This window comes from Vulpes vulpes, chromosome 10, assembly GCF_048418805.1.
Source record: "Vulpes vulpes isolate BD-2025 chromosome 10, VulVul3, whole genome shotgun sequence".
In the NCBI taxonomy this organism is placed as follows: Eukaryota; Metazoa; Chordata; class Mammalia; order Carnivora; family Canidae; genus Vulpes; species Vulpes vulpes.
In genome coordinates this window covers 66,847,754-66,860,175 of record NC_132789.1, presented here as the reverse complement: position 1 = coordinate 66,860,175, position 12,422 = coordinate 66,847,754, and the positions used below count along the sequence as shown (strand labels likewise).

General features: G+C 37.2%; 1 protein-coding gene across 2 annotated transcripts in view; it reads left to right on the top strand.

Annotated features, from left to right (window-relative positions):
• Window positions 1-1,410: 1,410 nt before the first annotated feature.
• The window catches only part of C10H12orf50 (chromosome 10 C12orf50 homolog), a 33,497-nt gene continuing 22,485 nt past the window's right edge, over window positions 1,411-12,422 (top strand). The window contains exons 1-2 of one of the 2 annotated variants that reach the window (XM_025992341.2): window positions 1,411-1,524; window positions 1,868-1,988. In XM_025992341.2, coding sequence (XP_025848126.2) covers window positions 1,513-1,524; window positions 1,868-1,988 — 133 coding nt within the window. In that variant the 5' untranslated portion in view covers window positions 1,411-1,512. The remainder of the gene's footprint in view (window positions 1,525-1,867; window positions 1,989-12,422) is intronic. The other variant, XM_025992342.1, reaches the window with a different exon arrangement.

The window sequence follows — 12,422 nt, the reverse complement described above, 5'->3', positions numbered from 1 at the left end:
GATTGACTTATTTCACTCAGCATAATACCCTCCAGTTCCATCCATGTCGAAGCAAATGGTGGATATTTTTCGTTTCTAATGGCTGAGTAATATTCCATTGTATACATAGACCACATCTTCTTTATCCATTCATCTTTCGATGGACACCGAGGCTCCTTCCACAGTTTGGCTATTGTGGACATTGCTGCTATAAACATCGGGGTGCAGGTGTCCCAGCATTTCATTGCACCTGTATCTTTGGGGTAAATCCCCAGCAGTGCAATTGCTGGGTCGTAGGGCAGTTCTATTTTTAACTCTTTGAGGAACCTCCACACAGTTTTCCAGAGTGGCTGCACCAATTCACATTCCCACCAACAGTGAAAAAGGGTTCCCCTTTCTCCGCATCCTCTCCAACATTTGTTGTTTCCTGCCTTGTTAATTTTCCCCATTCTCACTGGTGTGAGGTGGTATCTCATTGTGGTTGTATTTCCCTGATGGCCAGTGATGCGGAGCATTTTCTCATGTGCTTGTTGGCCATGTCTATGTCTTCCTCTGTGAGATTTCTGTTCATGTCTTTTGCCCATTTCATGATTGGATTGTTTGTTTCTTTGCTGTTGAGTTTAATAAGTTCTTTATAGATCTTGGAAACTAGCCCTTTATCTGATAGGTCATTTGCAAGTATCTTCTCCCATTCTGTAGGTTGTCTTTTAGTTTTGTTGACTGTATCCTTTGCTGTGCAAAAGCTTCTTATCTTGATGAAGTCCCAATAGTTCATTTTTGCTTTTGTTTCTTTTGCCTTCATGGATGTATCTTGCAACAAGTTACTGTGGCCGACTTCAAAAAGGATGTTGCCTGTGTTCTCCTAAGAATACACATTTAATGTAGCATAGTGAGCTAATTACTTAGAACTCCACAATAATATGAACTTTAAGCTCTGTTCACTTTCCCTATAAAAACACACTTAACAGTATTTCCATAGACTAAGAAAACATTATCTAATAATTATTAATAGAGATAATCTCTACTATTTGAGTGTGACCTGCGATTCTTAAAAGAAAACAAAACAAAAAAAACTGGCTTTTTCCAGAGAGAGAAATTAAATTGTTTCATCAATGGATTGTGATCAAGAGCATTCCTGTTCTCATATGTTTATTCTTAGTGAATCATACAGATTAACTGATATCAAAGTGTAGCATTTTATTGGTGACTTGTGGCCATGTTGTACTATTCAATCATTAGGTTACGTTGCCAATCTCTCACTAAAATTAAACAAATTTACTAAAATTTAGACTTATGACCTTATTTTGTAGCATTTTCTTGTGATTCTAAGTTGATCTAGTCATATTTTCTTTAATTAGCACCCTACTGTTGTTGAACATTAATGTTGGTATGTTCAATTTTCTATAGTGTTTTTTTTTCTTACAGGGTTCCCAGTGCCGATTCCGACACTGTGAAGAGGCTCTTGGCAGTGACACTGTGTGCTCATTATGGAGAGAGGGAAAATGTTTAGATCCACTTTGCAGATTTAGACACATGGAAATGCAGGTAGAATTACTTGCCATCATCATGTTTGTTAAAAACCTCTCCCTTCGATAATATTGAACTCTACTCTTACAACACAATAGAGGAAAAAAATGATTCTTTCTTCCACTACTTAATTTTAGGCATTTTGCATGCTACTTATAAAATTCTTATAAAAAGGGAGGAGTATATTTTAGAAATACCTATTGTGTCTTTTAAATAGCAGAGTCTAGAAATACAGGAAACATACATGATCCTAAATCAGTAACTGAGATAGTTTTGTCACACTGTGTCGTATTATAGTGCATTGTATTTATTTTGAATATGGCATTTGATCATTACGTTTCCTCCACCTCTTTTTGTCTAGCAAAACTGCAGCATTTCATGCTTCTGGGAAACTCAGCCTCTTGGTTGTGTGAAGATCAGTTGTATCTTTTATCACAGCAAACCTCGCAATATCAATGGATTATTTTTGCCACCAAGTAGCAGTGAGTATATGTTTTAAATAACATGGACTTAACATATTATAATGTGGTTTTGGAGTAGTAGCATACAATGATACACTAAAGTATGGCAAAATGAAAATGGTATAATAGCCAATGGATGTTTTGGGATGATTCTATGGAGAATCATGAGATAAAGCTTAGAATGAGCCATCAAGTAGCTAACCAGATGAAGTGAACAAAGAGCAAGTTAAACTTTCTCTGTGCATATCTAAAGTGGACTTTATTCATCTATACATGAACCGGCTAATGACCTCACTAGGTAGAAGGAAAATTATGTCTCAGCAAACCATTGTACAGCTGGAGCCAAGCTTACAGGTCATGCCTCACTGTTGCTCCCTGGGAGTGTGCAGAAATCTATCTTATAGATTGGGAAAGCAAGGGCATGCCCTGAGCTGCACACTTCAGCTTCTAGAACAGCAGCTATATATGTGGTTCTTTCTAAGCTTCAGTTGTGGAGAAAATGCAATCCCATTGCTGGAAAAAAAAAGAAAAGAAAAGCTGTGGCACAATTCAGTCTTCCTAGATGATACTGAGATTCTACTTTGTGATGAACCTGAGCCTGAGTTCTGGGAAGGGGATACAGAGTACACCATACCCTAAAACAGTGAATGTCAAAGATCTTGCTTAAGAAGTTGGGACTGTCAGGTTTCCCTTATGTTGTAGCTATATCACTCTTCTGTTCTGGCCCTTGTGTTTCTCACAATGGAATCATTCTAGAAATGAGCTTATCAGTCCTTTAGGATGTGAAAAATTGGCTTCAGATAATCTTTTGGCAAATGGTAAAAGATAGGTCCACTTGTTATATTCTTCTGGAAAACTCTGACCTTGTGGCATTCATCATATATACAATATCTTGATCACTGATTTTCTTCTTCACTAGACTGTAAACATGAAGATGGAGATCATAACTAGTTTCCTTATCAACACTCTCTGCAGTGTCTGGAGCACAGATGCTCAGTAAATTTACGGATAGATAGATGGATGGATGGGGGGTGGATAGATAACTACTGACACTACTGGGGTCCTCCTGTAGTGAAAGTTATTGTACCTACTAACGGATCAACTTGGCTTCATTGCTTTACATAGAGTGTAATTTTATTTCACTAGGAACATTGTACTAAATTCCTTATAATCCCATTAATAGTTTGCTTTTAAATGTCTATGATAAAATTAACTATCTTTCAAACTAGTTCTTTTGGGACTAGAGGAAAACAGACTGCACCTCTGCACAAGAGAAGGGTGGAATGTCTTTTTAACTGACAGTTGTTGGGCTTCCCATTGTTAGACCACCCTGGGCTAAATTTTGTAGGGATACATTTTATTACGCTAATTTTTAGACATAGAATGTGGTGGTCAAAGATTCCTTCTGGCTTTTCTGGAAGTCTTAATTTCTTCAACAGGTATCAAGACTGAGCCCAACTCTTGAGTCAGCTTTCTTCTCTCTCAATAGGGTCAAGACTAGATCCATGCCCTGGGACCAAACCTTACGCATTGTCCCTCCATTGTGAGAGGGATACATGAGTTTCACAGGCTGCCAACATCCTGCTTTCTCTCATCTCATTTTCTCTATCTTATACACCCAGCCCTGCGTCCCACACACTCTCATCATGTCCACTTACTGATTTGAATTTGCCAGGACTAATTTCATTCTGCCCTTTTGTTGTTGTTGTTTATGTCAGTTCATCTGACATCTGTTTTGAACAATAAAAACACTCTTGTGTGTTTCTCATTAGTTCTCACATTATTACCATACAACACTTCAGACACCAAAATGGATGGATTTTTTTTCCCACATCAATGATTTCTTCCAAGCAATTCTCTGCAACACCAGTTGGGTGTCCTACAATTCAGTTCTAACAGTACCAGGAGTTAGCACAGATCCCATGGGTTAAAGGCTCCCAAAAGACTCTCCTCACCACTACTTCAGATGTCAATCCAAAGTAGTAGGTCCCCAGGCTACTCAAACTTCTAACTTGGCTACAAATCAGAGGTTCTCATGAGCTTTCTCCTTGGATTCTATCATTTGCTAGAATGGCTCACAGAACTCAGGGAAATAATAACTTACATTTACCAGTTTATTATATAATATAGGATATCATAAAGGATACAGATGAACAGCCAGATGAAGAGGTACATAAATCAAGGTCTGCAAGGATCCAGAGCACAGGAGCTTGTGGAGTTGGGGTGTGCTGTCCTCCCAGTATGTGGATGTGTTTGCCAATTTGGAAGCTTTTCTAATCCTGTACTTTTGGAATTTTTATGGAAGCTTCATCATGTAGACATGATCGATTATTAGCTCAATATCCAGCCCCTCTCCTCTTCCTGGAGCATAGGGAGGAAGGTGCTTAAAGTTCCAAGCTTCTAACCATGGCTTGATCTTTCTGGTTCTATCAGGAACCCACCTAAAGTCACCTCATTAGAACAAAAGACACTCTGATCACCCAGGAAATTCTGAGATTTGAGTTCTAGGTCAGAAACCAGAATCAAAAACCAAATATTGGAATGAAAGGTGCCCCCAGCACTCTTGTTACTTAGGAAATTACAAGGCTTGTGGAAGCAGTGTGCCAGGAATTAGGGGCAGAGACCAACATATATAGTGTCTATTATTTCACAGCAGGGAATACCAGAAACCCCATTTCTCAAATGACTCACTCCTACCTTTATTTGGCTCCTTTCGTCCACCCTTCCCCAACCTTCCATTGTTAGCACGATTCTTTCTCACCTTCCTCTCTGAACTTTCCCTTCATCTTCACAGATGTAAACATAATTCCTTCTATGGACCCTGCTTCTCCTGCAGTACTCTCTGAATGGTTGCTGTTTTTCCTCCCAGTTCTCAAATAGCATTTGACTTGGAGGTGAGGTAGAAGGTCCCCTTGGTCCTCTGCCAATTTCAAATTGTTCTCTGTCTCTGCTCCCTAAAACCATCCAGCTTGTATCTCATGCCAACAGGTTATATCATTATTACCTCAGTGTTGCTGGGTTTTCTGTTTTCTAGTTTTTTTTTTGTTTTGTTTTGTTTTGTTTTGTTTTGTTTTGTTTGCCTCTCTTTATATCCACCCAGGTCCCTCTGGTTTTTCAAAAGTCTGCACTCCTGACTGCTTGTCCCTCTAACAGTACCCCTGTGTCAATTCTTGCTGATTTCAGTATATAAATATATGATGCCTGTCACCCTAGCCTCTCAGTTCCTTGAATTTACTTCCTCCACTGATCTTATCATCTCCATCTCAGTCACTCTTTCTTCGTTGTATCCAAGTGCTAATTTTCATCCCCATCCCCACCCCATGATCTCAGTTACATGCATTTCACCCTATGACCTATTTTTCTATTTCAGTCCGTCTATAATTCTGGTGTAAACAATACCTCAAATCCACTGGGATCTCCAATTCTTTGATTGTGCCATCATTTCACAATCCTTCACCCCCTGGATATCATCCCCTGGTAATCTGCCCCTGTGTACCTTCACTGTACTTGCTTAGCAACCATAACACTGGTCAAACACAACTTGCCACCTACTCAGTGACTGAATCCATTACAGCTTTGAGAAAACATGTAAGTGTGCTTATTGGGTTAAGTTCATGAGCACAAACCTCAAATGAGACCTTAATTCTGACTACCAATGACACTATGCATTATTCCCCCAGTTCTTCTATACTCTCCTAGACTATCATTTCATACCTTCCCCTTCTTGTAAACCTCCTACCTCTCCCACCTCAGGTGATGACCTTCTGTCTGACTGAACTGAGAAACTGTAACAAGGAGAACCTCTACAGATTTCCATCACTATACTCACCTATTATAATGTGTACTTGCCTCTTCCCTCTCTTACCAAAGATGAGCTCCTATCTAAAGCCCATCTTTTGATTTCTTTTTTTTTATTAACTAGATGTTACCCACTCTAGTCTACTCAAGAATACAAATTCAACAGTTCTTTCCTCTGTCTTTTACATTTTTTTCATGTTTATTGGATCATTCCTATCAGCATAAAAGCATGTATTTATTTCTCTTAACTATGAAAAAAGTTCTCCATTTTCTCACAAGTTACTACCCTATATTTTTCTTTCCTTTTGTAGCAGTTCTCCTCAAAATGGTTATCTATTCATGCTATTATTAGATCCTTCTCTCCTGTTCTCTCTTGATCCTGTGTAAATCAGACCTTTCAGCCCTTCTCCAGTGATATACAAAATGTTAAATCTAGTGGTCCCTTCTCAGTCTTACATAACTTGAACTATTAGTAACACTTGACACATTTGATTACCCCTTTTTCATTTATATAATTCGTATCTAAGTTCACATCATACCCCCCCCCTTTTTTTAATCCTACATACCTAGTGCTCTATTTTCACTCTCCCTTGTTGATTTTTCCTCAACTATTTACATGTGGAATGTTCTAGGAGTTAGTTTTTGGTTCCCTTTTCTTCTCTGTCTACTCCTTTGGCAATCTCATCTCTCATATCCAATCCATACAGAAATCCTGTTAACTCTACTGTCTTATTATACCCAGAATCTGCATTCTCTCATAATCTCAGCTACTCCAACCCTGGGCCATGCCACTACCATCATCTTGTGCCTGGATATAGCAACAGCCTCTTAACTCTTCAACTCCTGTCCCTCTATGTCTGCTCAAAGCACAAGTCAGCAGATTGATACTCTTATACACAAATCAAATATCATACCTCCAAAGGCTTTTCATTTCATTCAGAGTAAAATCAGAGTCCTAAAAAAGGCTTAAATAACTACTTAATCTGATACCCTGTTAACTCTCTGAATTTATCATCCATAACTCTTGTTATGGATGCTCCTCTGCTTACTCTGTTCCAACTATCCTAGTTCCCTTGCTTTTCCCAGCCTTAGGGGCCTTGCATGAAATGCTCTCCTGTCATTACCTTCATGGTTAGCTCCTTTACCTCTTCAAGGCCTTACACAAATATCACCTTTTTAATGACATCTAATTTGAACACACTACTCACTTCCTCCCTATACATTTCCAATCTTTCTGGCTTTGCTCTAATTTCTTTTTGCCATATTTCTTTTCTTTTTTCAGATACAATATATCTTACTTGTTTACTACATCTATTGTTTCTTGCATGACTCTCCCCTATAGAATGAAAGTTCCATATGAGAAGGAATCTTTATTTTGTTCACTGACGAATCCCAAGCACCTAAAGGAAGAACAAAATATTACTTTTCACATAGTGGCCAGTTTTATCCTTGGAAGTCCTGAGCAGTATGGATTTGTGTTAAGCAGGTGTGCTCTAGTAAAAAAGATTCAGTTTCCAGACAGGGAATTAACAAGCTCATTTGAATTATGCATTCAACTACCACATCATCTGTGTTAGTTTTGAAGATATCTCAATACCTCAGAATGTATAATTTGATTTTCTGTAGACCTAATGTTTTCTACAGTATTTCCAGGAACATCTATCTACCAACATTCACATTAACCCAAACTAGGACCATTAACTAGTCACCTTAGACAAAGATTACATTATCAGTTTGTACTTTTATTAAAATCAACCCTTTTATGTTTCAGTAAATGCATGTGATTGATATATTCAAGGTGGGATTATGATAATTGTTTGAGAGCAAAATATAAGTATCAATTCACACATAGTACTGTGGACCTCATGTATAATTTTGTCCCTTAGGTTAAAATAAGATAAAATGTAGACATTTAAATGTGCAACTTGTAAGAATTTCTAGGACTTCTGCTTAAGAAATCTAGACTCATCATGAGTTGGAGCCACAGCAATGCTATCTAAGTCACCAGCTGTGCTCTTCCAGAATGAAGTGCTTTGCCAAAAGCAATTTTTCAATAGTGGATTTGCCATTGTGTGTTATCTCTAAGCACTAAGTGCAATTATCAAGAGTTCTACATTTTTTGTCTGAGAATATAAAACTGCCATTTAGTCTTTTTGCAATTTAAACTTTAACCTGCTAGCAATTAAAAGAAGTCTTGGACTCTTTAAAGAGACTTCACTTAAATGTTGCTAAACCAGGCGTTTAAAAAAGACATGTAATCCCTCTGGTTACCATCCCCAAGTTTAAAAGTAAATAGCTACTAAATCAAAAGATCATGCTAAGAAAACATAATTCAGTTGATATTTGCTTTAATTATAAGAATTTTCTAGGCATTTCTGAGTACATTTCATATTTTCTTCACAAGCATGGTAGGTTATGTGATCTTTCTTCCATGGTATATGTCAGAGGTTAGTGTATTCAAACTCTTCCTCCTAAGAAACTTCCTAAGTTTCGTTAAGGACAGTTGTTCAAAACACAGTAGCTCACACACTGAAGCAATTGCTCACCTCCTTGACTAATTGCCATGTTATTCTATTATAAATGAATGAATGGAATAATTCCTTATTTTTTCTAAGTTAGTATCTTTGAGGTGCCTTGGGCAGCTGCCTATCTGGCCAGTTGAAATGAACTTTAGATCAGCTCACTTTAGAAGGTCTAGTCTAAATGAATATGTATACATGACCTTTTAATTCTAAGTCTTGGCAAACCATTGCTTAATAAATGATTCTTAAGGGGCGCCTGGAGCTTGGGTGGCTCAGTGGTTGAGCGCATGCCTTCAGCCCAGGGTGTGATCCCGGAGTCCTAGGATACAGTCCCACATCAGGCTCTCTGCATGGAGCCTGCTTCTCCCTTCTCCCTCTGCCTGTGTCTCTGCCCCACCCCCTGTGTTTCTCATGAATAAATTTTAAAAAATCTTAAAAAAAATGGTTCTTAAGTAATTTAGTACATACTATAACTTGAATATTTGAGTTGGTAAAATAGAGTAATTTTGTGGGGGAGGACAATTGTTAATGGTTTTAAGAGGATAAAAACCTGGTCCACTCAATTTTTTCTTTTTTGGGGGGAGAGGGCAATGGGTAGAGAATGTCATAATCCACACAGTGGAGATGCCTGGAACAATTTATGTTTGGATGGGCGACTCCTCATCCTGACTGGACACTGTTCACATCTTTGGTCCAAAGTGCTTCTAAAAGTACAACAAAATAAAGGCATGTACTCAAATATTAGTTCTCTAGGCCTAAAATTTGTTAGTTACATTTGAGTCTGAGACCTATAGGACTGAATAAACTAAAATTTTATGATTTAAAAAAAATGAAGTAGGGTTATGAGAAACAAGAAAATCTCATTCAGTATTTTCAAATAATTTCTTATATTAAGTATTTTCTTGTGGCAGCACTGTGTTGGGGCACTTTGTATGCCTCATCACAAAAACTGCTAAATAGTTACTATTTGCATCCCCATTACAGATGGGAGACTAAGGCCTGGAGAAGCTAAATATCTGAGGTAGGCTACTTGAATTCAAACACAATCTTGTCTGACTCGAAGACTCTCTCACAGAAACAAAACAACAATGAAAACCAGAGAGCATTTCAAGAATACTCCAGTTCCTTTGGCCATTTGAATGGAGTCACCTATAAGACCTCCTCATCTGGCTTCTTGCTTTGAGAGGCTAATTCTATTTTACTCTATGTTGCAGCATTCTTTTTGAAGCTATTAAAATCCCTTGCATTTAATAGAAAACTCTTTTCCCTCCCTTTATTTTATAATAAACAGTGGACTCCTAGTTAGGTGTATTTTCAATAAATAAGGTTTCCTTTCTCTTAGTTTATTTTCTCCATTTATTTGTGGCCACAGATTAGTGGAACTTGTTCCTTTTAATCATCTGAAGCCCAGAAGCTCAGGTACCCCATCTGGTGTTCACCTATCCAGAGGTCTTCAGCTGTGACTCTCAATTAGAATTACTGCAGGGGGTTAAAAAAAAAAAAAAAAAAACGATAACAAAAAGAACCAAAGAGGTTCCCAGTCACCACCCAGACCACCAGTTAATCTGATGAGTGCTGAGCCCAGCCTCTAGTCTACTTTTTTTTTACTGCAACATTTTATTTCAAAAATTTTTGACAGAAAAGTTGCCAGAATAGGTCAATGAACACCCATCCATGTGCTCTTAACCAGATGCATTTTTTCTTCATTTTTCAACATTTTTCAACATTTTTGAAATGCTGGGCATGACACGGCAGTCTATCATATGTACTAAACAAGACTCTCCTAGTTGAAAAGCACTGATGTCCTGTTAACTCTTAAGAAACTTACTCTCTTCTCTGTCCCCGCTTCACCAAAAACAGAAAACAAAAACCAGCATTTGCTAATTTCTAGAGGAAGTACTCCTATTATGAATGATATCAAGCTACCAATGTAACATGAATTAGCTTGCAAAATAACAATTGGTTGTCATTTGCTAACCTGAGTCCACTTCCACACACCACTGATTTTAAGAAGACAAACCCACCTCAATTGGATTTAAGGGAAAACGGGAAATTATTGGCTCCTGTAACAGAAGAGATTAAGCACAGAGCTGACCTCAGACCCAGCTGTATCCAGGGCTTCTTTTCCAACTCTTGGCTCTGTGCCTCTTGTTATTCATATACTGGGGTGGCCCCAGAAGCTCAGATATAGATCCTGGAGGCAGAATAAGCAAAGACGGAGAACTCTGAATCAGACTGGGTTAAAAATCTCAATTTTACTTCCTAATAACCATGGGCAACTTAATATCTCGGTGTCCAGTTTCTTCATCTGTATAATACAGATAGTAACAATACCTATGCCATGGGGTTGTTTTGGATATTTAATGAATTAATATCTAATAGTTTAGAAGAATACCTGGCAAAGAGGAAGCTCTCAGAATTCTCATCGTTATCATCATCATTTTAAATTAACTTCCAAAGAAATGAATATTTTTCAAGGTAAACCCTTAATATTGAACCTTGTCAAATGATGTGGGAAACATGTTCATTCCTAGTAATGGCCCAGGCCAAGGGAATGGCTAATCCATGGATCTAGGGTGTCATCATCACTCAAATGGATTGAAGATGTGGAAAAGTTTCCTGAAGGAAAACTAATGTTCTTTGCCTAAAATGAGCGAAGGAATGACTATGGGGCAAACAAAAACATTGATGTTATTACATAATATAAAAAAAATTTTTTTTTCCAAAGAGTTAGACGAAATATATTTAATCAGACCAAAATTAATCTTAATGACATGAAATTATGCTTTGGGTAGAAAAATCAAGGTGACCAAAATGATCTATTTGTGTAAATTCATAGGAAGTACATTTAGTACTTCCTTGAAATGCAAGAAAAGTTACTGTAAAACAGCAAAAGTATAATAATATGTATCAAAACTCTTAGTACACCATTGTTTTAACCATTATAGATAGGGTAAATTTAGCTGTCTAACTGAAGTTTTTTTTGCATTACTTGGTAACCAAGTAATTAACTTGAATTATCTATTCCATATTTTAATTGGGTAGTTTCTGGTCACTAAATATGCTGTTTTTCTACTCTGTAACTTTCTCCTTCTGATGTATATTTTAATATCTTGAATGGAAAGGCATAATGGACATTGGTCTTTATTTTTGATGAACTCTTTCTTAAAACATTTTTTTATTAAACTCATCATAAGTTTAAATAGCTGCAAAAGTTCCAACATTTTATCCATACTGACATTTAACAATTAAAATTTAATTACTCTTTTAAAACAGCAGATGACATTTGAAGTGCCATATGATTTGATACTCATCAAAATATAACAATAATCTCAATAAAAATTCAAATAGGTCCTAAAATTTATGTAGAAATGCAAAGAGCCAAGAACAGTCAGGACTGCTTGAAGAACAAGAAAACGATAGCACTTATTCACCCAGATATCAAGGCCTATGGAGTGATAGAGATTAGAAGAGAGTCATTTTCATCAAGGGCTAACCAAATTGACAAATGGAGTAGAATGAAAGCTGGATATCCCTGCAGAGATGGACACTTGATTTGTAACAAGTACCATGGCCAATCAATGGATAAAGGACGATCTTTTCAGTTAATGAGAGAAAAGTGAACTCCTCTGACACCAGACATAAAAATAAATTCTAGGTAAATTATAAACCAAACCATGGGACATGTGGGTGGCTCAGCGGATGAGCACCTGCCTTCCACCCAGGGCGAGATCCTGGAGTTCTGGAATCGAGTCCCACGTCGGGCCCCCTGCATGGAGCCTGCTTCTCCCTCTGCCTATGTCTCTGCCTCTCTCTCTCTCTCTCTCTCTGTCTCTCATGAATAAATAAATAAAATCTTAGAAAAACCAAAACATAAAAGGTCAAATTTTAAAGATTTCAGAAGGTAATAAGCACACAAAAAAGTATTAACTATTAAAGAAATGATGAATAAATTTGGATACATTAAAATAAAATTTTGTACCTGCCAAAAACACCATTGAAGAATGAAAAGATAAGCCATAGAATGGGAGAAAATATTTGCAATATATGTTGTTATATGATCTCAATATTTGAAGAAAAATCAAAAGACAGAGATCCTGATCGAACAGATTTCTCTGTAAAGGTATTATTGACA